The sequence below is a fragment of the Bombus pyrosoma genome, linkage group LG13 (assembly GCF_014825855.1).
Source record: "Bombus pyrosoma isolate SC7728 linkage group LG13, ASM1482585v1, whole genome shotgun sequence".
NCBI lineage: Eukaryota > Metazoa > Arthropoda > Insecta > Hymenoptera > Apidae > Bombus > Bombus pyrosoma.
In genome coordinates this window covers 9,179,925-9,205,785 of record NC_057782.1, presented here as the reverse complement: position 1 = coordinate 9,205,785, position 25,861 = coordinate 9,179,925, and the positions used below count along the sequence as shown (strand labels likewise).

The 25,861-nt window shown below is 34.6% G+C and overlaps 2 protein-coding genes and 1 long non-coding RNA gene across 7 annotated transcripts; 2 read left to right on the top strand and 1 right to left on the bottom strand.

Moving 5' to 3' along the window:
- The first annotated feature begins 2,272 nt into the window (after positions 1-2,272).
- LOC122574184 (arrestin domain-containing protein 17-like) lies at positions 2,273-8,983 on the top strand. 4 transcript variants are annotated; one of them, XM_043741437.1, is made up of 9 exons: positions 2,273-2,431; positions 2,620-2,739; positions 2,824-2,939; positions 4,258-4,377; positions 4,452-4,666; positions 4,848-5,021; positions 5,525-5,698; positions 6,330-6,576; positions 7,175-8,983. In XM_043741437.1, the coding sequence occupies exons 2-9, from the start codon at positions 2,684-2,686 to the stop codon at positions 7,327-7,329; spliced, it is 1,257 nt and encodes a 418-aa protein (XP_043597372.1). In that variant the 5' UTR covers positions 2,273-2,431; positions 2,620-2,683; the 3' UTR covers positions 7,330-8,983. The 4 variants fall into 4 exon arrangements, with proteins under 4 accessions (XP_043597372.1, XP_043597370.1, XP_043597371.1 ...); XM_043741435.1 differs by having other exon boundaries at positions 2,273-2,504; XM_043741436.1 differs by having other exon boundaries at positions 2,273-2,531.
- A 4,421-nt stretch (positions 8,984-13,404) lies between these two features.
- Positions 13,405-18,049, bottom strand: LOC122574067. Its single transcript, XR_006318886.1, has 5 exons — positions 17,912-18,049; positions 17,501-17,566; positions 17,162-17,229; positions 16,890-16,977; positions 13,405-13,473 (listed from the first exon to the last, which is right to left on the bottom strand). It is a non-coding gene; the product is annotated as an uncharacterized LOC122574067 (long non-coding RNA).
- Positions 18,050-19,674: 1,625 nt separating this feature from the next.
- LOC122574399 (proteasomal ubiquitin receptor ADRM1-A) lies at positions 19,675-25,068 on the top strand. 2 transcript variants are annotated; one of them, XM_043741943.1, is made up of 5 exons: positions 19,675-19,984; positions 20,122-20,238; positions 21,723-22,065; positions 22,133-22,299; positions 24,746-25,068. In XM_043741943.1, exons 1-5 carry the CDS (start codon positions 19,784-19,786, stop codon positions 24,971-24,973), a joined length of 1,056 nt encoding a protein of 351 aa, XP_043597878.1. In that variant the 5' UTR covers positions 19,675-19,783; the 3' UTR covers positions 24,974-25,068. The 2 variants fall into 2 exon arrangements, with proteins under 2 accessions (XP_043597878.1, XP_043597877.1); XM_043741942.1 differs by having other exon boundaries at positions 24,578-25,068.
- The last annotated feature ends 793 nt before the right edge of the window (positions 25,069-25,861 follow it).

Below are 25,861 nucleotides of genomic sequence, written 5' to 3'. Positions count from 1 at the left end.
AAAAATTTAAAGTCGATCGATCGGCTGTTTTTGCCGACAAAATGTGGCCGGGTAGTCGGCTTAACGGACTAGCCGGTACGTAAGCCACATGCGTGACAGTAAATCGAAATTTTACATATATTCAATCAATGAATCACTAGCATCAATTTTTATAAGAAAGAAAGATAAAAATCGAGTCGGAAGAGATAGAATCGTTGTTGCGCGAAGCACGATTCGTTTCGCCTAACAGGCGGCAGGTGACGTGATTCGTTTCTACAAAAAAGAAAATTTCGAAGAACACGTGAACACTGGTGGTTTACCAATTGCTGCAAGTACAAACCGATAATTATGCAGTGCATACGGTGGACTCGTGCGTGTCGCAGCGTCACAACGTCTCGAACTCGCCACTTAATTTCCTGTTTAAAATACACGATCAATTATGTAAACGTTGCTCCCGTTACTTTCCCGACGAAAGTGAATGCTGTGGCATCCGTCGCGTGTGTGTTTCGTCGAACCTCGTTCATTTAGCGCAACGAATGACCATGGACGCTTATTAGGGAGATTGTATTGCGACGATAGGTATCATGGGCATAGTATGGTACAATTGTGTGAAATCGATATTAGTAGCCGGTCAAAGCTAATAGACCTGATCGTATTGGTAACTGTTTCCTCGCTTTTTTGTTTTTACTTTCTAAAAAGCAAAGAATTGTAGACGTATTACCTGTTTTTAGTTGCCATTCATCCCCTATATCAATTTGAAACGTTACGATAATTTGTCAAATATACAGAAATTTCATTTTTTTATTTTCACCGAAAGAATTTTACTGGAAGAAGTTTACTTATCTTTTCGACCACTGTGTCAATTTGGAATCGCAGGCAAATTGAATTGGGAAGATGAGCGTTAATTTGCTTGCAAACGTTGCAACAATAGACAATATAGAAGTTTCAGAGACTGAAGAGATACAGTACCAATATTAAATTTATGATATTAAGTTAATATTGTTCAGTATTAATGTAGACTAGTATCAAAGTTGGTTGAGAAATTCGGTTAATTCAAATTTAGATCAGCCAAACCGAATGTTAAAAATTCGTTTAATGTGTCATCGAACCTGTTCTTGGAAGATTGTAAATGAAGGTACAGGAGGAAGAACGCTAATGAAGATCTTTTGGCCGGTTTCCTGAATTTTGAATACGTTACGGTCCAAATTCGCTGCATTCGGCATGCAGGTGTGCAATGCAGAGAAATTCCATATGTCCTTAGTATGGAAAACTATTCCGCAATTCTGTAGTCCCTACGTGAAACCACTTTCGTGAATTTCTAATAGAGTAATTACTATCGTAGAAAGGAAGAAAGTGGAGAGAACCGCACAAAATTATTTTCTGAATTTTGCTGAAACCCGAACCAAGAATAAAACGGAAGAGGAAACTAAGAAATTCGAGATCAGGTAGAAGTATATGTAAATTTTTCACCGAAGAAAATAGCGAAAAGATCACGCGTCGTTGCATCATAAATTCAGATCACGTAGTATACCTCCTGACTTTTTCAACGAGACAATTCTTAATAAGGTCTTTGAATTTATCTAGATATCGATTTTAATATTCTCAAAATGTATATGTAAAACCTCGACTTCTGTGTAAAATTTCCTAACATTTATTCACTTTTCGACCTCAGCTTAACGAAAAAAGGAAAAGCGTTCATCGCACGCTTGATATTTGCAACAAAGGGAAAACAGAGGAAAAATATATGACCCATTTCGTGGAATCTTTTCGTGTGACCGCTTCAACCGGATACAACACGAAGAGAGTATCGCAAACGAAAAAGGGCACAGTCCATTAAGCACACGTTCCAGAAATTCGTCAAAAGACCGACCCGGAGCGCAAAAGAATTAGCTGTCTTGTCTAGATCTTTTTCGCGTGATATCTTCGCTGCGAGAGGAACGAGAGTGGTGCATCACGGGCGACGACAGAAAAGTGGCAGCGATGCGGCAGAATTTAAACGCTGCAAGTAGTCACTTGCTGGCCAGGTGATCCTCGAATGGTCGATACGGGTGCCCTTATTACCGCTGTCTGTCCTTAATTCAGAGTTACGCCACTGCGGCGTGCATTCTACCTGCGAGAAATTGCTTTCACAGCTCAATGAGAATCCTCCGATTGCCCGAATCGGAGGAAGTGAAAGAGCAAAGGTTGTTCTCCAGTACGTGACAGAATGTCGCCACGATATTGGCGAACCGACCGACGCATGCGTCGCCGACGATTCGCCGCAATTTTGGAATCTTGTCAACAAACATCTCACTGTACGCCCTTAACCCGTAAGCCCAACTAGCCTTTCGCACGCTCGCAACTCTGTTTTTTTCCACGTCGTGGCGTGATCGTCTACCGTCTACGATATTCATCTGGTTGAAACGTTTAGTCGACAGGAATCTAGTGGGAAGATAATATCGATGGAGTATACGTACGTCTGCGCGAAGGGCATGAACGTTGTTTTCAAAGTGTGATCGTGTGCAGTGAATAATATCTTGTTAAAAGTGATTTTCTGAGATGTATTTATTTGTGTAAAGTGCAAGAGAATCTGTAACTCTAATTTATGTAATATATATAATTTATATAATTTAGATTAAAAGTGTCTATATTGATTTGTAGAGAAAGTTTGAATCGCTGATGAGTTGAAAATTATTTAAAGAGCTGCGAATACACGTGCTACAAGATGGATGAGATAGAAGCTGAAACCGATCGGTCGATCGCTGCCACGCTCTCCAAAAGGTAGAACACGAAGATAATTAAGTATGGTGAAACGAATCGTTTTACAAATTACTGTTTTTTTTATATATGTTTTACTGCGGTTAGTATTGGCTTCCAACGTATCGAGGTCATTCTCGACCACCCTCAGAAGGTCTGTTACAGCGGAAATCAGATTTCAGGGAACGTACGCTTAGATCTGGATGAACCAACAAGTGCTTTAGGTAAGCTACCGCCAAGGCGATCTAAAAACGACATCTAATTTAATTCCGAAGAAAACTGAATCTCTATGACTTTAACTGTTGCGAAGCGTAAACTGTTTCGACCGAAGCAAATATTTCGAACCACGCTTTCTCCAAAGAAAGTTGTTCTCGTCAAAAATGACAGAGTGTACTTTGAAATTTATGAGATATTCGTGAACGAACAGAAAGAGAGAGAGAGAGAGAGAGGGAGAGCAGATCGTCACTGATATCGTTCGCAACGAGGCATCGAAATTAATCTCAACGGAACCGACCGTCAGATAACTTGGCCAGAGAACGGGACAACTATAGTTTTAAGTTTCGCTGGTTGGTCGTGTCTGCCACGTTATCTCTTCTGCTTCCTCCGATGTATCGAAAGCCGACCCGGCTGTGCGATAGATAGAGGGAACGCACCTCGCAACAAGATATTCGATTGGCTCGTTGTAACGAGCCACGACTAACTTCATATTTATTTTCGCGATATTTACCTTTGTTGTCGCTTCGCAATCACAAAAATTTCTTCTCTGTTCGAGTCGAACGTGTGCCAAATGTGTCATCGATCGTGTTGCATAACGGGTGACCTAAAAGACTCTACTACCGCTCTGTATACGTCACCCAGACGATGTTACCACGTGATTCTGGTATTGCAGGAACGCTCGTAGAGTGGATAGATAGAACGCAGGAAGAGTCTCTCGTACGTTCACGACTGACTTTTCTTGTGCTGAAGAGATCGTTAAGCCGTGTCTAATACACTGTTCCTAGTAAAGTACGAACGTGTTTCTTGCATGTTCTCTGCAATTTCAATTTTTGCTAATTTTAGCTGTTACTTCATTACGTCTAACGAATATTTAAATAATTTCTTACTTGAATCTAGGAGTACGTAGCAAATAGAGAAACGTATCTGGTAACCATAGAATTTGTATTGGAAAGTATTTGCCTTCTCATTATATTAAAATACATGTATTATAATTAGTAGCTTTCATTACTATCTTCCAACAAGGATTTTAGTTAATTTGCATATGAAATATCGTTTCTCCGAAATTTGTATTTAATCCATTTTGTCCTGTCGTTAATTACTCCATAATGAAGAAGAAGAAGCAGAGAAAGGAGAAGAAATTTATTACAAGACACGTATATTAAACGTTAAGCGCTTCAGAAAATTTTCATTTCGTTTCTTATCGGCTGCAATATTTAGAGGATTAAAGAGACAACGTTTCATATGCGCCAAGCAAAATAGTACAGTACATTTAATGACGAACTTTTTGCCATAGTATCGTTGTAAGTTGATCCTTCCCGCACACAGGAATTAGACTTAAATGCAAGGGAGAAGCTCAGGTATATTTTACCGATCGATCGGCTGGAATTCGACGTAAATTCTCGGCCTTCGAGAATTATCTTCACGTGGAGACGTATCTTGCTGGCGGTAAGTACACGAGATGGTAGTGATTGGAACACGAGTACCAGGATGTTGGATTAACAGATTCTCGTCACGAGTAGATGGCAAAGAAAAGACTATGATAACTGGAGGCGTCTACCCGTTCAGCCTAACGCTACCAGAGAACTTGCCGTGCAGCTTCGAGGGCCGATACGGACGAGTACGGTACTCGATTAGGGCATTGTTGGACGTAACGACCATTTATCGGTTTTCCACCAATATTATTCCATTCACGGTGGCACCCATTCTTGACCTTAATCGCGATTCTCTCGCTCCCGTGAGTAGAAATCTAACAGCCAATGATATTGCTTTTGCGATGTGATTTCGTTTCTCAGGCGCAACCAGACAGTGCGCTCTCGAATTAACGACTCGTTCTTGCGCTTCGTTAAATGCCAGAGAACGTTCAGCCTAAGACAGACGCCGTTTAAAAGTTTCAACGATATGAACGATCGTTTCAGTTGCCAATAAGTATCAAACAATCCAAGATGTATATTGGCCAAACGGAACCGATCAGCATGTCCATGACTGTTCCAGTTCGTGGTTACGTCCCTGGCCAGACTATACCGATTAAGATTGTCGTGGCGAATCCCACCACCGTCGTCGTTACGAAAATCAGAGTCGTTTTTAAAAAAGTATACTCTTTCTGTACAACTGTAACGTAGTTGCGGGATATTCTACCGTAGTTCTTTAACATCTCTTTATATTCCTTCGAAGAATACAGCTTTAAAAGTATGTATGCAAAGCACTGTCCTCAAGATTGCCAACATCAATTTCAATTTTCTTTCTTCTTCTAAACAAATTTGCAAATGTTACCAAGACATGAGTAAAGATAAGAGAACCCGTATAAGACTACGTGTTACAAGAACAGTAGAATATCCTTTTAAATGTATCTCTTCTTTTTATGGCATGCTTCAAGTTATTTCCTTTTTTGTAGTAGATATCATAGTTAATGGCTTTATTTTAGACTAGTAGCAATTGCACTGTGAAAAAGTTTTTTCGTCGAATTTTATTTGAAAGCAGCACCTCTTGACGCAGCGTATTGCGGTAAAAGTATGCGGGCCATGCTCGAGATGTGTTTCTTTTATTACATTTTTATCCTCCCATCGGTTGTTTTAAATGATGCATATTTTCTTAGGTGGTGTCTTATCGTTCGACGGAAAAGTCGCGTAAGCACAAAGAAATCGTAGTAGAAGTAGAACAGCCCGTTAATAAAGACTCCGATACGTACGATGTCACGTTTGACGTTCCTGCAGTACCACCCACCGGGATGATCCACTGCAACATCATCGACGTTCTATACACGCTTAAAGTGAGACTGTCTCAAATTTAGTACTGTCTGCATTCGACCGTAAAATCAAAATGAGCTAAGATTACAACTACTGAAAGAACCTAATTTCCATACAAATTTATCTTGGTATTTTGTACCATCAGAGAAAGTAGATCAGAGTAGTGTTCATTCCTACTTTTCGCAAATCAATTCATCGTGTCATTACGTAATCGTTGTTTCTAGTATCCAAATAAATAGTCGATCATGATTTAATCCGATAATAGTAAAGGTCTTATAATAGCCTACATTTTACTATCTTCTATGTTTCATTGTTAATCCTGCTATTCTTATTTCAAGTTGTTCAAATTTTTTATCGTGAAAAAGTTGTTCGAGTATGAGGAAAGTATAATAGAATCGTTCTCATAACGCGGTTTACTTCTCTTTTCAATTTTTTACCAAAGTTTCTCTTAAAATATAAAAATTCGATGCAGCAAGGCTCTCAATTCGTCGTTAACTTTCACAAATACAAGATTCCCTTCGGTCACTGAACACAATAAAAGAATTCTCATTAAAATTAATCAGATCGTTAAAAACGTAGCTTCAATACGTGTTTGCCAATGGTACGTGCAAACCAAGTACATACTACTTTTTCTTTACGCTCTTTATCCGAAAGGTCGAGGCCTGCGTAGACGTGAGCGAGTGGTACTACAGAATGTTTCAGAAGAACTTGAAACTGCGAACAAATATAGTAGTCGGCACTGTGCCACTTCAAAATTACGAAATCCCACAAAAAACAGCCGACGTGACGGAAGCTTTTTCATTTCATCCCCCGTGCACTATGGCTACGGAAGAATACGCCAACGACACGCCGCCGTTGAAAAACATCGAGAGAGAGGAAACTGCGAAACCAAGTTTGTCTTGTACGTACTGCCCCGTTACACAATATACAGCTGCTACATGTTAATTACCGGTATTTGCGGAAACTACCAGTTGGTTTGCATTATTCTCCTGCTCAAGAGTGTAAATATCTCTGGTCAGTTGGAAGCCACGGTAGCTACATTGTCTTTCGCAATTAAAAGTTTCACTGAAATACCGGCCAAACCTGTTGTCGCACGTCGAGCCACTGATCTTTGTATTTTAAATAATCGGTGACTGTTTCGGATCGATGCAAATGAAATGCGGCATTTTGAAATCTCGATCGTAATGGAAATGAACGAACAGTCCTAATCTCAATTTCGTCAATTTCTGAAGAAAGAATTCTCGATAATTCGTTAAAAGTAGAATTCGAAAAGAATAGAACGAACCGAGAATAAATCTCTTCCATCTTCGTTACGATCTAAAGAGAATATTTGCAATCGAGAATTACAATAGAGAATTCTATTCGACAAACACTTACTTGCATCGCAACCTCATCCATTATCCACTAAAACCAACTCATTGCCAAGTTTCTCTATCCATTTATTTACCAAGTAGTTCTAGCGGGACTAGCAAAACTAAACTGTATGTTTCTTCCAACAGTGCCGCTGTACGAGAAAAGTCAAATATATCGATCCTCGAAACCGGACAGAGACGATCCCACGGGAGACGATGGTGACAGCGACGGAGAGGTCAAACCATACTCGCCTATGTATCGCGTGTACACGTTCGCATCATCGCAGAAGAAGGACCGTTAGATAAGTGCTTGACTTCGTAACTAGAAAAAGAGAGGAAGAGGGAGAAGCTTGCTTAATTATTCGTTCAAGGATTCGCCGTTCGTTAGCGGTGTCCGCAACGGATCGCTGGAGAAGGAGAAGAAGAAAATTGTGATGCATCGTTGAAAGTAAAAGATAATTGTTCTTTCCAGAAATTGTATACATTTTAACCGAGGCGTGCACAAAAGTGTACGCGTGAATTTTACGTCCAATTTCGCGCTTTATCGATCGACCGATTGCCTTCGATTCTTGCCTTTGATTTTTTATTTCCTATATACGAAAGAAAAGAAGGGAAAAATAGTAAAAAAAAAGCATCATTAGAAACATCGAGTGAGATATGAAAATCCGTTGGGACCAACTGTGCAGCTAATTAAATTCCTTAATCATGCGAGATAACTTGCGGGCAAAGTAATTCCATAATAATTGTCAAGCCGTGCAACATCGAATATCGTCGAAACGAAGTTTGCGAGGCAACTAAACACGTATTGCTTTAATGTTCAATGAAAATGTTCTCGATGAGTTTCGTTGAAAAATTAATTCCCCGTCCCGTGTTCTTTCCCTCTCCCGATGGAAAAACACCAAGCGCATTAATATGAATTAATTTCATATAATGTATTTTTTCATAATTCAAAATTGTCTCATGTTTGTTCCACGAACGTTCTAAATTAAATGGGTTGATAGAAGCGTTGAGGAGGTGGGGTTTCTGAAGAGTGGCATAAGCGAAAAGAATCCTATATATGAAATGAAAATTACGCATTGATTGTGCAACGATATTAATAAGCGTATTTTAAATAGTGAAAATTTAATCGAGTACTTTAAATATAAATCAAGCATAAATGGTAATATGAATATTCATAATAACGAAATACTCGGTGGAATCAATTTCAATATTAGCAAATGCGGAAAGACTAACGACCGGTAATAAAACGCAAATTTACTGATATTCTTATATACGTTGAAAATCATCTTTAAAAATTTCTATCAGCTTTAATACGATCGAAAAACCTGCGAGTTTTCTCGCTCTTTTCTCTCATCAAATAAATACGCGCCTGTATACTTTTTCCTTTCATTAAAATGATATACGTGTGCTTTAAATAAACCGAGACGAATGCGTGAGAAATTTTGCTGAAAATCGAAAAATGTATTTGACGCATCGCGCGGCATTCATACGAATCATTAAACGGTACCAGCTTACCGTTTCGTAATCTTCTCAACGTATGTACGGGCGAACGGTCTCGTTCACGTCGCACGCTTGAATTAATGACGTTGTTAATGCGTGATTCAACAATAACGTGCATCGATCGTCGTGGAAATGCAATTACAGAGAGTGGCGGTTGGTACAGGTGGCGAATAAACGGTGTACAAGACCCGACGAATAGAAAAAAAAACGCAAATGAAAAATCGTATCTATTCGTTGTGTCGTGGGATTTACTCTGATCGTAGCTCGTATTCAACGGAATAAATAAAAATGCCGCGTTCGATGCTGCGACTATAACTTGCCACCGAATTTGACAAATACCGAAGGTTACGAATGCTCTTTGTTACGCCTCTCTTTGCCCTATATTTTCTATTCGAGCTTCCTTCTTTCGCGAAATCGTGAAAAATTTATTAGTTTGTAATTTAATCGATACTTTATCGTTTACGTGACAGAATAGAAAATATTTGAACGAGAAGATACTATGGGAGACAAGGCGATGATCGCAAAGAGATTAACAATTTAAGTTTTATTTAAACACTCGGAATACTTACAAGAGTGACGCTTTAGAATTTATATTGTTATTAAAAAATAGTGAGACTTTTTACACCACTGGAGAGATTTGTGACAAAATCAACAAGAGAGACACGTGAAATTGTGTCGTGCATAACCAAATATTTCACTCTCATGAAAACGTTCGTTCTTTCTAAAAATGGGAAACGTTTCAAGATTTCGAAGAATGAGATTTGATTAGAGTTTCCAGATAGCAACAAACGTTCGTTTTAAGTAACGGTTAATTATTAATATAAAATTGAAATGTTCGTTCCGTGGAAAACAGTTTCTAAAGAAATCTGTCACTAATGCATCAAACTACATTCAACTCCATATATTATCAAGATACGTTACATGCAACTCGATGTCGTGAAATTGCTGTACTCTAGGCCGGATTCGACAGGGTGTATAACCCTATCAGCTTCTTGATTTTGCGGTTGGCAACAGATGATGACGAAATTGGCAGGGAAGCTCCAACTTTGTGAGCTTTCGATATGGCAATGGTGGGTCTTTGATTACGGACGCGCTGTCTAGCAAATGCTTCTCGTCTTCCTCTGTTCTCCTTCGTTTGTGTTGCATCCTCCTCCACCACGGTGTGTATATCTACTTTGAAAGACCACATCATAGGTGGCCAAGTCTGGAGGTTCGGCTTAATCACGACACTGCAGCACGAGGTTATCCTAATTTCGTAGTGATTAAACGTTCCTGGCTTGTAACATCGACCAAGCGACGTGAAATTCACGAAAATTGAAGTTCCTTGTAAACCAGCTCGGTCTTTCCTTTTCATTTTTCCGACGTTAACTCGCAATCACGTTACCGTTACCTGTCCTCGTGAAATAATTCACGAAACCGCATGCTTCAGCTTAAAAATCTCTATGCTTGCTCTATTCGTCTAATTATATTCGTAATAATATGTGTATTTTACGATAACCAGTTGAAAATACATCTTTTCTCAATCTATAGATATTCTCAGAAAATTGTTCATCATAATTTCCGAACGATTATTAAATAATTAATACACGTGATGCTCATATTATGACAGAGTTATTATATTTAACGACACGTCCGTTGGTTATAATTAATTTTGCAATCAGAAGGAGTATTACAAGGCGGTGTCGAAAATTAATTTCTAATCAGCCATTACGCTTCCAACTCCTATCCAGGCAAACGAAGAAACGAAAGCTCGTCGTACGGCGGCTAATCGATCTTTAGCGAGGTCAGGTCGCCTCGATATACCCTTATGTTCAAGTCACAGCGTCAGAGTGTGCACCTAATTAAAAGTTCGTACTACTTTTGTAGAACCCGGTGTTACAAGCATCAGCTGTCGCAAGAACGAGCTTCCGCAAAGGACTGCCGCTCTCCTAGCATTTGAAATTTCTCGTGTCTAACTAGAAAAATTCTTTCAGAAAATTCGACTTTGTCTCACCGCTGAAACCAAATTATAGGTAGACCAGACTCTGTAGTTCCGCGTTTGCTGGAAATCAACGAAAAAATACGACGAGAGCTAAATGAAAGATAAAAGCCTTGCCAGGTCAAGTAATTCTTCGTCGATCAAAGGTTTATTCATCGAATATATGGCGAAGCTTCCAATTTTGTTCGCACGAAATTCCCGTAAAACGCTATAAATGTATAGAACAGTAATTCAATTTCCATGCGAAAATATAGAAGAATTATTTAAAAGTTTCGGTTTCGATTTTATGGAAGATTTACAATGAGAATAAAATAATGTATGAGTAACATTCAAAAGGTAACGAGGCGATTGAACGGGAAACGCGAGGGTTGTGCTCTTTGGAAAAAATGAAGGGTAATCCTTCATGAGGTAAGCAGGCAATGCACTCACTCCTACCCGGTTGCTTATTTTTTTCTTCGAGCCTGTAGACTCTGAAAATCGGGTTTGCAATACAATGAAGGCTTTCAAGGTAGCGTGCTGCAATGTTGGCACTTGCCAACCGAACGATAAAGTTTCCTCTGAATTTCCCGTAGCGCCCCTGGCAGGAGACGAGTTTACGTGGATTTGCTCCAATCAGAGTTTGTTACGTATACACACACGGTGGATAGTTACCAATGAAAACACTCACGACGATGACATTCTCCTTGATGCAGCTGTATCTATACATCGCACTGGCGAATCGATGCTTCACTTTTCCTTCGTTTCATTAGTTAACTTGTAATAAACTCCACGTGGATAATCGTGACGACGATCTATCCCACGTCGAATTTCACATTATTATTTCGCATTCATTTCTCTACATGTTTATTTTATGAAATTTTAACGCGAAGAGCAAAGTGTAGATGGTCAGATGTTGTGAAAGCATTTAATCAAACTTTCACCGGGTTAAATAATTAATTAAACTTAAATACGTATACAACGTTACATTATCAAAATGTTTTCTATGATTTTATTATGCGATTAAGCGATTTCCATATTATCCGGATTTTCGATTATCCGAGGAAGGCCCGATACGGATCAACTCGGCCAATCGAGATTCTACTGTATCCATCTTTACAAATGAAACTGATAAAGTGCTTGTAGCAACAATTAATGACTTCGCACGCGTGTATTCAACGACAAACATGTCTTGATTCCTTCAAAGATTCCAGAAATTGAACGTCATAAGCCTATCAAGTGTCTGCAATCGATCCTACACTTGACTAAACTTACTACATAATTTCCCAATAAACTTTCAACTGAATAAACATTCTCGAACAATATCTATGGTACTTGGTTTATCCGCAACAGTTTAAGTCAAGTTAGTTAATTTTAAACTGTGCCGCTTTAACTTTATATTATTCTGTATTTTACGTGATAAGCAACATCAATGGAATTTATTTATCACCATCGCCCGACTTAAATCCAACGCAACTGCTGTGTTTACCTACGATCCGGAGATATCCAGTATTAACTAGAATTAATTCACGATCGCCAGATTTTTTCCGATTGTATGGCTTGGATACGGTTAGAGTTGAAAGTCGAAAGACCGAAAAAAGATAAGAAGAAAGATGGTTCGCCGCGTGATACTAGCCAAGAGCGATGCGAAAACTTGTACACCTTCACCCAATGGGTTTCCTTTGAATTTCAATGGTCGACCCTCGGAGAATCACAAACGTTTCCGCGAAGACTAAGTACCACGACCCACGTTCTCATTTACCCCCGGGAAAACCGTCTGTTCAGCGGCGAATTTAAATCCTGTCCATCCTTCCCTTACCCCCTGAAAGCGTCTTTTTGTGCATAATTCTCTAAAGACGCATGAAAACGTTACACAACGAAAGGAACCAGTCGGAGTTTACGGGCGCGTGATTAAAACGTCTGTACAGGTCTTACCGGCAAGAATTACCAAGGTAAATCACTTTTGACCTTATTACCCTCGCACTTTCCATCCTGAAAAAGGAAGACGTTTCTATCGTTGGTTCGCGCTTATTCAATTACCCGATCCCCTTACAGACGTAGCACCGCTTTGAGAAAACCGTGAGATCGATGCCCCTTTGCTCTACTCTTCAAGGTATCTTTACTTTTAAAGCCCCTCTAATGAACGCTAAATGCTGGTAAGACTTCCGCTTCCTGGACAACTTAAAAGATATTTTGATATTTCAAGTTACCAACTATCTTTGTAAATTTATTCCTCGCCTAGTAAACGTTCTTTCCATCTGTTATACTTATCAACGTCACGAATTCACCCACTCAGACTTCAAAACGCGAAGATTCAGTGACACTCGCTTCGGAATTGCGAGTTATTAAATCGTCGGGTCGTTGAATCGTTAAATCGGAGAATCGTCGAATTATTTGTCACGTACTATGTTCATTTATCGTACCTTCGTACATTTTGGACATTTTGCAATCTTTATTCGCGAGATTGTCGAGTATTATCGTTGGTCGCTTCGTTAAAACAGTCATTGTACCATGGCCCTCGTAGGTGGCTACATAAATCCGGGACTTATTGAGCCGCATAGTTAAGTACGGGCGGTTAAAACAATTAGCTGCTCGACGCGGCTGCACTAGCCCCGGTGTAAACAGCCCTCAGCAGTAATTCTGTTATCGGCGCTCGACGAGCATTCATAGGCTTAACGGGGCTTATTTCCCTCTCTCCCCGTTCTGACCATTTACTCCTCTCTCTCCCCCCCCCTCCCTCTCTCTTTGCAACCCTTCCCCGCTGTCGATCTCTACCTTGTTACCTACCGGCTGAATTAGGAGTCAATTTTATCATATCCACAGTGCATCAACTTGAGCGACATCGACGATGAAATCAACTATTGCATGCTCGAAGCTCACGCATCACGGATGAAGAGGATTTATAACTTCTCCATGTTTCGCCGAAAATCGTGACGGATGCCTCGGTGGTGTGGCATCGCACACTTTCCTTCCTTTGTCCCTTTGTGTCCAACTGTTGGATAATCTCATTCTTTAAGACTGACGACAGTAAATACCAGCTAAGTATATATATATATATATATATATATATATATATATATATACATGCTTTTGTCTGTCTATTATAGAACAGCGATTATATGAATAAATGATATAATGTGAATAAATAATATTCACTATTAACAAATAATATGTCTTAGCGGTATTTTCAATCATAAACAGTCTAGTAATAAAGGGCGCTGAAAAAGAAACGACTCTAAAAACCAGAAGGGCCATCAAAGTATCCACTCGATGTAACCGAGCAACCGTGAGTGGAATATCCATTTTATTTCGCAACTCTAATTTACTATAGGTATAAAATAGAAAATTCTCAAATGAAATCGCGATGAGTGCTTTATCATTTTTGCGATATTAATTTGCTATTGATAAAAAAACAAAAGCAAGAAGGAAGATAGAAAATTCACGTGTGAATTATTTGCGCAACACTAACAACTATTAATCTATGCACTCAGATTTATGTATTCGCAACACTAATAACGGTCCAGTGTAGCCGTACAGGAGGCTACTTGGTGAAACTGCGTTTGATGGTCCAGGAACAGGAACGTGCTTTCGCAATCCAGTGGAAGAAGATTGGGCATTGAATATAAACGCAACACTACTTTAAAAAACGCGATCATTCATCAACGCAACTCTAACTAGAAAACTAATTAAAACAATCGCGATGGTAGGCCGAAACACTAATTCTTAAAACAAAAATAAAATTAATATCCATACATGAAGAAAAAGCTAGTTCAAATATCGTACTACTACAAACTGTAATACTAACGAAATTAATGAAACCGGTATGTAAATTTTAATCGATGAGAAAATTCTGACAATCGATGATCAAAATTGCTTAAGGACAGTCGCCATGTTATAATTCGCAACAGTAATATAAACGCGAATATCATTTTTTCGCAACTCTAATTCAAACCGTATTGATTTCTCGAACACTAATAAAAAAACCACAATTTGCCCAATGTGATGAAGGGCCGATATATATATACATATCGGCAGAAACAAAAAAAAAATGATACTACAACTACAAATGGCAAAAAGGCGAGCATAGTGACAAAGTAATAACAAGAATGACTTTCCATTCTCTGGATGATCCAGAAGATGGAAAGCCATTAGTAGTTGCCCTCTTCTAAGGCAATTTGCCAGGCCTCTTCGGCTCGTAGCCTCTTCTTTCTTCGGGCGCAATACCCGCTGAAACTTATATCTAGCTCGAGACTTTCTAGTCGAAAAACAAAATATAACTTATAAAAGTGAAATAAAAATATAAATCGCGGAAACTAATTCAAGTGCGCATGGACGACCAACGATCGTAGCGATCGCTGTCCGCTCGCATGTGCATGCTCGAGCGATAAACGTTCGTTTCGGAACCTACCCCTTACTCGCGACCACGACCACGATATTCAAAAAATCGATAGGCAAAGCTCAAGACAAATAGTATGCTCCATTCGTGATGCCAGCTTCACCGTCAATTTTTCAAATCAAATTTCCTGAAACAGGTTGGACACGCGAAAACGCGCCTACCCGACGAAAGACTGTGCCAACCTGCCCGGCCCTACCTACTTATAGTTAACACTCATACCAGAAAATATGCTACCTATCCTACCCGGAAACCTATATTTAAAATTTAAAAAATGGCAAAGCAGACACACCAACACTCTCATTCCACGGTTCTCATGCATAACCCGGGCGCAAGAGCCTACACTAGAGAGACGTCCCGGGACGCCTCCGACACCCGAGTTTAACATACAACATTCACACTCTAATTTACGTACCATTTTCCTGAAATCGACTGACGATGGCTAGCGACCATTACGTAAAGTATGATAAAGATATGTATATTTTGATTTTAATTAAGTACGTCAGAATCTTAGATTCAATTAAAAATCCATCAACATGCTGTATAAAGTATAATCATAATATTCATCTAAATAAATAATATTACTAGAATATACGATATGTAGTTCGATATTATTATAGGTAATATAATAGTTAATATTAATAATATTGTACTATTTATAATCTTCTATACATATTTAATAGCATTGTTATTGTAAATTGAAATTTATAAGTATGTATCTAGTTTAAAGTTATAATGAATAGCAAAAACGACGCAACTCCACAGCCTAACCACACACACACAATGTGGAAAATACGTCGCGCACGATACACTAACTCAACGTCAGTCGCTAAAAAATTATTAAACTTATAAACTAGTCATCATGTCCATTGCCTCTCTCCCACCCAAGTAGCACCTGGGCACGTGAGTGAGATCCTGACAATGAGCATGGAAGGGGTTAAATCTGAAAATCCTATGCTAAAAATATGATTAGCATATCTATTAAATTCTGTATCTTGCGGGCTAATATTCTTTTATTTTGTAATCTCATTTCGTTTCAAATTTTAATGACTCTATTTATGCATATTTTAATTTACTAATTTAATAAATTATTAAAAAGCTACACTTGAGTGAGAGGAAAAAGAATAAAGAATATATTTATAAAAATCAAACCTGATTAAGTTTCGATAAATACAAATAGTAATAAATTCGATGTATAATAATAAACGTAGTCTTAATGGAATATTAATAAAAATAGCCTCAGGCGATTCCTTTATCAAAACAAAAAAGGAATCAAAATATGCTTTGATTCTGAAATCTGCCTGTCGCAAAGTGTCTTCTTGCACAAAATTTAATACATCCTTGGACGGACAAAGCTGGACTTTAATATCTTTATATTGTACATTTCTATTTTTACTGAAATTATACCGTACATGGAACTCAAATAATAAAGTTATTCCATATTATAGTAAAACAGGAGGTAAAATTAAATTAAATATGTAGTAAGTATCGTAAATATTAATAGTAATAATAATTTCAATCGCAATTGCAATTTCTCAAAATAACAAAGTCTGAGGGTGTCAGACTTCTTCACTACAAAATACTTAAGTCAGTCTGATGTTATTTATTTCAATATTCATTTATCCATTACATACATATGCTTGTATGGATATTTTATCTTTGTATTGAATACATGCTCTCTGATTTTATAAGCAAATATATATGTATAATGAATACAAATTGTCATTTTCACTCGTACATACATAAACTAGTTATCAATATTAATACCACACTTGTGTTAATGATTAATGCATCATCACTAATATTAAAAAACGCGATGTGCAAGAAGACCTATCCTGAACTAATAAATAAAACACAGAAAAGAAAATGTTATTACTCACGAGTATAACGAATACCCGCGGTCACTATGCTCGTTAAGAAATCTACGTAATACAACCAGTCACCCGTGTCGATTCGGACCTTTCATCCTACGACATGATTGAGTGACCAGAGGAACAAAAATGCATGCGACTCACGATAAGATTCGAGGAACATAGTCGGTGACTATCGATGCTGTGAAGACCGTCATCAAAGAGGAGCCATGCAGTCCCATCATGGAAAGAACTATAGCAATACATAGAATGTTACAATTTTCTCTTAAATATGGCGTTAATTAGTTGGAAAATTTGAAATAGTGGAAGATTCCTATTAATCTCTATTAATTTCTATTAAAATTTTAATAACAATATCCAAATCAGGAGTAACGAGGAATAGAATTAAACAAAGTACAGATTACAAAATTACTTACATTCTTGGCTTTTGAAGTTCCACTAGATCCTTTTCAGGAAACAGAAGAAAGAGGAAGGAGTGATAAACCTTTAACAAAATATGACTTATTATACATATATGAATAATATATGCGTGAATAATTTATTTTGAAAATTAAGTAATGATTCGACAAAAAATTTGAGATAATGTAATATGGAATTCTATGAAAATTTGGTTAAATTGTTAGTAAACTCTAATTACTGTACAATTGAAACTCTGACATTAAAGTTTAAAATCAGACTTGTTTTTTCATTATGAATAATTAAAGCAGAATACAAGGTATAAAATTAATTGGTATACGATATGCAAAGATTCTTACACGTTTAGATTTAAAGCATCACTGCATCCTTCCCGAAGCACAAAAAAAGGTAGAAGTTATGAAAAACTGAAACAAAACATGTGAAATCTAATTACTATAAAAATAGGAAGGCTAAAATAATAAGATAGAATAATAAGAACAGTAAGATAAAGCAATAATAAAATCCAAAGTCTACCTTAAAGGCCAGTAATGTGAATTTTCAATAATTTTAACTATCAGAAATACAGTCAAAAATAAATGTATAATAAACCGATCATTTACAATAATGAAACCAATTATAGTGAAATAAAACCGATAATATGAGCTATCGATGATTGTAACTTGTCGAGTACACAGTCAACGATGAAAATAAAAGAAAATTTCTTAATTTTACTGAGATTATAATTAATAAATGGTTAAATACGAACATACTATTTAAATGAAGCGGGTAGAAGTGTAGAAATGCTGATGAAGTCGAAATGAAAGTACTAATAACAACAGGGTAATGCTCGACGAAACAAATTTTCGCTCCACGGCATTCAAGAGTACAATGACAGAACACGATTCTCCGCGAAACTACGACTTTCGAATATTTCGCACCAATAGCAAAGCTCCATTTGACGTACAATATATTACACCAATAGGAACAACGGTCGATTTCATTTGAGAATATTCTGCATCAATAGGCACGCTTGATTTGACTTTGACACTATATTGCGCCAATAGGAGCGTTCGTATATACAAGCGCGCGCAAATTTAGCGCATTCAAACAGTCAAATTGATGAAATTGAGGAATAGAGAACATATTTAAGGCAATATTCAGTAACAAGTATGAATAAGATAATGTTAATAAAGATTGATATTTTGATAACAACAAATATCATGGAAAGCAAACTGTGAAGAATACAATTGCAAAGATACTTACATGCTTGACTTTTGAAGTTCTTCCTAGAAAATATGAAGAAATGCAGTTTATGAGAAATCTGTAACAAAACATGAAATATTACAATTCTTTGTTAAATACATATCATTAATTATGTAATAAGATAGTAGAAGATAAAACATTACTAAATTTAAAACTCTAATAAATACAAAAATTCTATTTCAACTCTAATATAATAGTTTCATATTCAGAAATCTAGCAGTTTAATGATTTCTGATGTATGTTAAACATTTTTATTTTATAATTCGATATTACAACTTTAAGATTTTATTTCAATAGAAAAACATAAAACTTTTGAAATTATCAATCATCTTTACTTTTTACTTAATAATGATTTAGGCAAAATATCAAGAATAAGATAAATTAGAATACAATATACAAAAATATTTATTTGTAAAAGTACTTACTATTCTTGAACTCCAGGAGAAGCTTTTCGAAAATGATATAAATTATTGAAACGAAATCGAAATGACAGTACTACGATTTATTATTACCTATTGCAATTGATATTATAATCGATTACGATAGGAAATAATAATATATTGATTCTCGATGCTTTCGCAATGTAGGTATGACCTTGATTAAATACTAATAATCGTCTATTCGCATCCAAAAACAACAAATTGTTCTAAATTTTATTAGATTATGAATATAAAATGAACCAAATTAAGATTCTCATCATTTTGAAGCAATAACTTGATGTAGTATATTAAATTTTTCACTTTTATAACGAGCTCTTAGAAACTGCTTCCTCCTTTCAATATAACACCGCGCGAAATGGTATAATTTTAAATTTTAATTCCTATTTCTGCCACCAGGGCGAAGATGACTCAGATACATATCATCAGAGAGGAAACTCTCTACCACTCTTTGGTATCATGTGTACTGTTAAAGAGAAAATTTCCTCTCTGACATTGTATACGTAGTATTGCACACTAATGCCACCCGTTAATCGGTGTTACACTTGCATATTTACTATATGAATGTGCATGCGTTATTAGACAAGGACACAAGGGGTCTCTATGCAGCGTTCTCTTTCTATTTCTATATCGTTTGTTCAGTACGCTAACTCACTCAATTTTTATATGCCTATGATCCTGTACCTTTATCCTGTACCATGTTAATGATATAAAAATATAGATAATCTGACTGTTTATGCTCTGTCGATAAAATCAGAATGTAAACACAATTATGAAGTTCGCCACTACGTGGCGCATATGTTTAAGAATTCTATGTAAGATAGGAAATCTTCTGACACGCCATTTTAAAGTGCAGTGTCATCAACGCGCCGTGAAAAGTAAATTAACCGCGTGTCGAGTTTTTAATATATTTATCAAAACAAGGTGTTTGAAATATCAACTATGTCAGGAGGAGCCTTATTTGGAAATAATGCTTCACGCGGAACCCCTAAAAATTTGGTGGAATTTAAGGCGGGGAAAATGACTATGAAGGGAAAGATGGTTTATCCAGATATTCGAAAAGGACAGCTTTACGTTTATCAATCTGATGATTCATTAATGCATTTTTGTTGGAAAGATCGTGTGTCAGGATATGTTGAGGATGTAAAGACATTTTTTATTATCTTTAAAATTTATTACAATTCAAAAATATTTATCATTTGTAAAATTGATATATTTCTTTCAAACTTTGTTTAGATTTCTCTATAATCATCTTATAGATATTCTTTATTTATTTATAGGACCTGATTATTTTTCCTGATGATTGTGAATTTAAACATGTTCCCCAATGTAAAACTGGAAGAGTATACCTCTTACGATTTAAATCATCGAACAAAAAATTCTTTGTTTGGCTTCAGGTAAGATGGGTTTTAATGTTAAATATTAAATTTCATCTAATTGTTTATATTTTGTACAGATTATATTATAGAAAGTTAGTATTTATGAAGGGAATAAAAAAGGTATAGATTTTTAAAATAACAAAGACAAAATGATTATTTTTCCAATGTTTATAAATTACTTATTAGGTAAATTCCTTAGTTAATAAGGAACTTGTTAAGAAACTTTACATGTTATATATGAAACTTTTATATAAAATATTTTTATTTGTTCATTGATTTACAGTAATACCTTTCTAATAATATATATGGAGATTAATATTTATTTACAATTAAAAGAGACCTATCTATAGTTATTATATATGTATTTATAACTAATACATTTTAAACATGTATTGTATTATACAGGGTATTTTGTATATTGGATACGATAAGATATCTCACAAAGAATTAAAATTATCAAAAAAAACGTTTCAATGAAAGTTGTATAGCCAATTATCTTTTTGTAGGTTGAGTAGTAGAATGGTTCTGTGGTTTTTTAAATGAGATCATATATGTGTTAATACACTAATCAATCCACCGTGGCATTTTCTATAAAAAGATATTAACCTATCTATGCCGAAAAACTATTTGTTTAGTAGATATTTAAAATTTAATTTGTCATATGAAAGACAAGGAAAGACATAAGACAATATTCTTGTGTTTATATTGTTTTTATTTTTCATACGTTACAATGTAAACATAAGATAACCGTTTCGTGTCTTTCCTTGTCTTTCATACGACAAATTAAATTTAAAATATCTGCTAAACTAATAGTTTTTTTACATATATAGGTCAACACCTTTTTATAGGGAACACCAAGGTGGATCGATTAGAATATTAAAAAATATATGATTCCATTAAAAAAAATGAAGCTGTACCTAAAATCTCCTCCATTATATGAACCGTAAAAAAATAATTTGCACCATATGATGCCCCTTTTCGACCCAAACAACTTTTGTTAAAACATTTTTTTGATAATTTTAATCTCTCGTGAGATATACTACCATTTCCAGTTAAACAAAACACTCTATGTACATATAATAGGTTATGTACAATAATATATGCATGACACAAGTAAAATCATGTCATCCAAAATTATTAAATCGGTAATTGATTAGATTAAAAATTATATAAAATGTATTATCATTTGTTTATTTATTTATTTATTATTATTCTTACTTTTGCTCATTACCACCTGAGGTAGTAATAGATTTCAAATATAAATAAAAATGTAATAATATTTTTATACAAAATATATATATTTATATATATTATAGATTGTAATAAAATATAACATTAATTACAAAATATTGTAGAATGTATTATGAAGTAAAATATATAGGTATATCATATAAAATATATGTATGTACTTTGTGCAGTTTAGGAAAAGTAATGGTAATGCCACAAAAATTGATAAGATATTTTAGTAAGTAGGTAATGTTACACGCCTCATTTTTATACAGGATCTTAAAACAGACAAAGATGAAGAATATTGTAGAAAAATTAATGAAGTTCTTAACAATCCACCAACTCCTGGATCACAAAGAAGTGGTAGTACAAATCCAGAAGGAGATCTGCAAAATTTATTAAATAATATGTCACAACAGCAGTTAATGCAATTATTTGGTGGTGTAGGCCAAATTGGTTTAGGTAGTTTATTGGGTACAATGAATAGACCTCAAGGTGTGCAAAGTACTAGAACATCTACAACAACTGCATCGACTCGAGTTACTACAAGTACTGTAAGACCTGCTACGCAAATAATATCTTCAGCATCGTCTGCTAATGATCCCCCTAAACCTAATAGTAAGCATATTTATTGTATAGTTTATTATATAATTTGTATAAGTGATTCACGCAAATCTCTGCTTAGGTGATAATAAATCATCATCACGAACATCAGGTACATCAACACCTGCTTCAACAACAACAACAACGACAACAACAACAACAAATACAAATAACAAAATTCAACTTAGTGATCTACAAAACTTTTTATCAGAGATTCCAACACCTACAGGAACAGAATCTATTGTTCAGGTAATATCTTTTCTCCATATATAGCTTTATATAATATATTTTTTCTAAATTTTCAGCTTTTCAACATCATTATTATTATTATAAAACTACCCCATTTTCAAAATATTAATATAAATCTATCTAATGTTTAGGTTCTAACAGCTAACAATTTATACCCAGAAATAATAATAATCTAAATTAAATGATGTATGACAATATACATTGGCACTCAATATCTTATGTAGAATATCTTGTATATCTTTTTTATTTATTATAGCTTTTTTATTCGATCAACTCAAAGACAACAATCATTGAAACCACAATCTTATACATAAGAAATACACATAAATTAGAATTAGAACAAAGAACACAATAGGACAGAAGGCAACAACAAGAAAGAATCGTTTTATTCTTTCAAAAATAATAAAAATAGTAAATATGCATTTATGAAGGTAGCCAATTTTATATTATATTGCTGTGAGACTTACATAGTTCTATTTCTGTCTATATAAGCTTTCATCTTTATTATTTTTTATACTCTTAGTTTTAACGAAAATTGAAATACTCTAATTGGTAACAGTTATAACAAATAGAAGAAAAATAGATATAATAAAGATATAAAATACTAGGGCAAAAAGGAGATATGAAAATATTAAATGCTATATGACCATACAAATTTTTTCTACAGAAATATTTGCTGAATAAAATAATATATATTTATGTTTCATTTTCTTTTTCTCTCTTTTTTTCTCTTTTTATTTCGATTATTTAACATCGAATCAATCACTTATATGGGTTATTAACGACTCAAGGGCGAAATCATTTTCTGTTTAAGCAAGTACAAATATTTAATAAAACCAAATAGATAAATTATCATAACATACTAGTATAACATACTAGTATTTTTAACAGCTTTTTTTCTAACATACTATATGTTGTTTTCTGTCATACTACATAATGTTATATAGAAATTATGTAGTAGAAATGTCTTGTATCCATTTTATTTTGCATGCCGTTAGAATGAATTTTAATCATATAAAAAAATTGCATTTTTTTCTTTTAATACAGAAATTTCCCACGTGCGGAGTATGGTTTTATAATAATTTTATATTTGATTTTTATGTCATCACTTTATTTTACATTTATACATACAGATTAGATAACTTCCACGCAAACAAGCGCGCGCGCGCGCGCACACACACACACGTTGATGGATGTTATATATCACACAATTTATCAGACATATATTTCGCATTTTATATTGTATAATTAAATATTTCAATATTGTGCAATTACATTTTGTTCAGTCACAACAATTATTAAACAGTAGTTCACTGTAATATATTATCTGCTTTTTTTATTAATTCTATCTTTTCTTTCAGCTGTTATCATTATCAGGAACAGAATGGTATTCTTGATAACATACTTGAAATGATATTTCATTGTTTAATAACTTGAAATTATTTCCTTTCTAACCAGCTCTTCAAAATATATTCTGTTATGTGTCATTTTTTGATATCACAAGGTTGATTTAATATAAATTTTTTTGTGGTATAAATTATTAAATTTCAAGACCAGGTATTAATGAATATTTTATACACTTATTTATCAGAACTAACACATGTGTCAAATAATTATGAATATGATAATTTTTAATTTGTACAAATCAGTATTTATTTTTTCAACACTGATAAATCTTTTGTTATTATAAATTATGATTATGAAACTTTCAGTGTACTAATTAAATTATTGATATCGATATTATTTATAAATCTTAAAAGATGGCATTTAATGTATAATATATAATTATATATTGCGTGTCTTTCTTCTGAAACTAATATGATTCTAATTCAAATGAAGAATAATTTACTAAACCATATGTGGTGTACTAATTGCATACACAGTTTTTGTCTATTTAATATTTTTATTTTATTATTTGTATGCTTTGCATTAATTTACTTAATACCATTATAAGATATGCAAAAGAGAAGATACAATAAACGAATGAATAATATATATTAAATATTATGAATTTTTTATTTTAGCTGTGTAACGTATTAATTTTTATCATTTCATAGAATCAGTGGTACCACCAATAGTTGAAACGCAGTATAGAGCCAATAAAACTATTACTATAAAATCAAAGGGCAGAGGCATGGTTGTTTCGTTATTTAATATTCTTTTCCACATGAACTTTTCCTGGCTGTCGGAGACTCTCGCTCTGTTGAGTAGTTGGGGAAGTTTCTCTGGGATTATTTGTTGTTTTCGGCCACCTACAGCACAGCTTATTGTCCGGCAGAGGGGAGTAGCAACTGAGCTGACCAATGTCATCCCTACGGCAATTTCTACAACGGAAAGCTTGGAGCGTGCAATGAGCCCGCACTTACCACCAGGGGATCACCTGTGTACCACGCTAGTGTCTCCCCAGTTCTCCCAGGCGCTATCAATGTTCTGGTCTGCTTTGCAGTCAGGCCAGGCGGGACCTGTCATCCGTCAATTTGGCTTGGGTCCAGATGCTGTCAATGCTGCAGCCAGTGGAAACATTGAAGAATTCGTCACTGCTCTCGAGTCTGAAGCTAAGAGTGGCCAAGAACAAACACAGCAAGGACAGGAGGACAAAAATACTAAACAAGCTCCACCAGCATCTAGTCCTGATAAGAAAGGTGATGATGATGAAGGATTGGATTTAGATTAAAAATAGAATTTAACAATATTTTCATTTAGAAGATATACAATGTGTATTACATTATAATCGTTTATGTGTAATAAATAATTCCTTAATGAATGATATACTTTGTTATAATATAATGATATTTACATATATTTCTCCTTCTTATTGTAAATATATCAAGTTTTTTAAATTTCAAGTCCAATAAAATTTGTATAATAAACCATTAATGAATAAATCAAAATTAAAAATGATCTTCAAATTGAATTTTTTAATTTTGTAATATATTGTATTTAGTTAATATTATTAATACAATGATAAATTATTGATACATATTACTAATACATGTAGTTATACTTTTTATGAATATAATCCTTTTATGTATATAATTGTTAGCCTTTACAGATTTTATATAATCTATTAATATTAATTTATATAATCATCCTGTAAATTCAAATTTTAGCAAATAATTCTTTTTTTTCCAAATTTAATTGATTATAATAAAATACTATTTTTATATTTGTAATTAATTAATGATATATTGTTTTTCAATTAAGTGTTTTTGAACGAATTATGGATAAATATTTATGAACATATTTAAGTAAGGTAAGTAAAAGTAAAAAATATAAAATTTCCAAATTATGCATATATTTGTATATAATTTCATATTCTTCAATATTTAATAGCGGGAATATAATTGACCAATAGAAGAACATTGTTTACGACGCACAAACACGTTATTGGCCAACACGGATAATCGATATAGAAGATTAAACATAGTCATTCTATCATATTCTGCGTAAAATTGCACAACTTGTGTCAAGAAACAATTGTTATGTAAATTCAGTATTTCTACTCGGTTCTTTGAGTATTTAATATAGTTCTCTTTTATTAATATTATATATTAACAAGTTT

Excerpts from the sequence above, each read along its gene's own strand:
- LOC122574184 (XM_043741437.1), top strand. The coding sequence starts at position 2,684 with ATGGATGAGATAGAAGCTGAAACCGATCGGTCGATCGCTGCCACGCTC. Across the intron at positions 2,740-2,823 it reads GCTGCCACGCTCTCCAAAAG|TATTGGCTTCCAACGTATCG; the intron begins GTAGAACACGAA and ends TACTGCGGTTAG. Across the intron at positions 5,699-6,329 it reads ACGTTCTATACACGCTTAAA|GTCGAGGCCTGCGTAGACGT; the intron begins GTGAGACTGTCT and ends TTTATCCGAAAG.
- LOC122574399 (XM_043741942.1), top strand. The coding sequence starts at position 19,784 with ATGTCAGGAGGAGCCTTATTTGGAAATAATGCTTCACGCGGAACCCCT. Across the intron at positions 19,985-20,121 it reads TGTCAGGATATGTTGAGGAT|GACCTGATTATTTTTCCTGA; the intron begins GTAAAGACATTT and ends ATTTATTTATAG. Across the intron at positions 20,239-21,722 it reads AATTCTTTGTTTGGCTTCAG|GATCTTAAAACAGACAAAGA; the intron begins GTAAGATGGGTT and ends ATTTTTATACAG.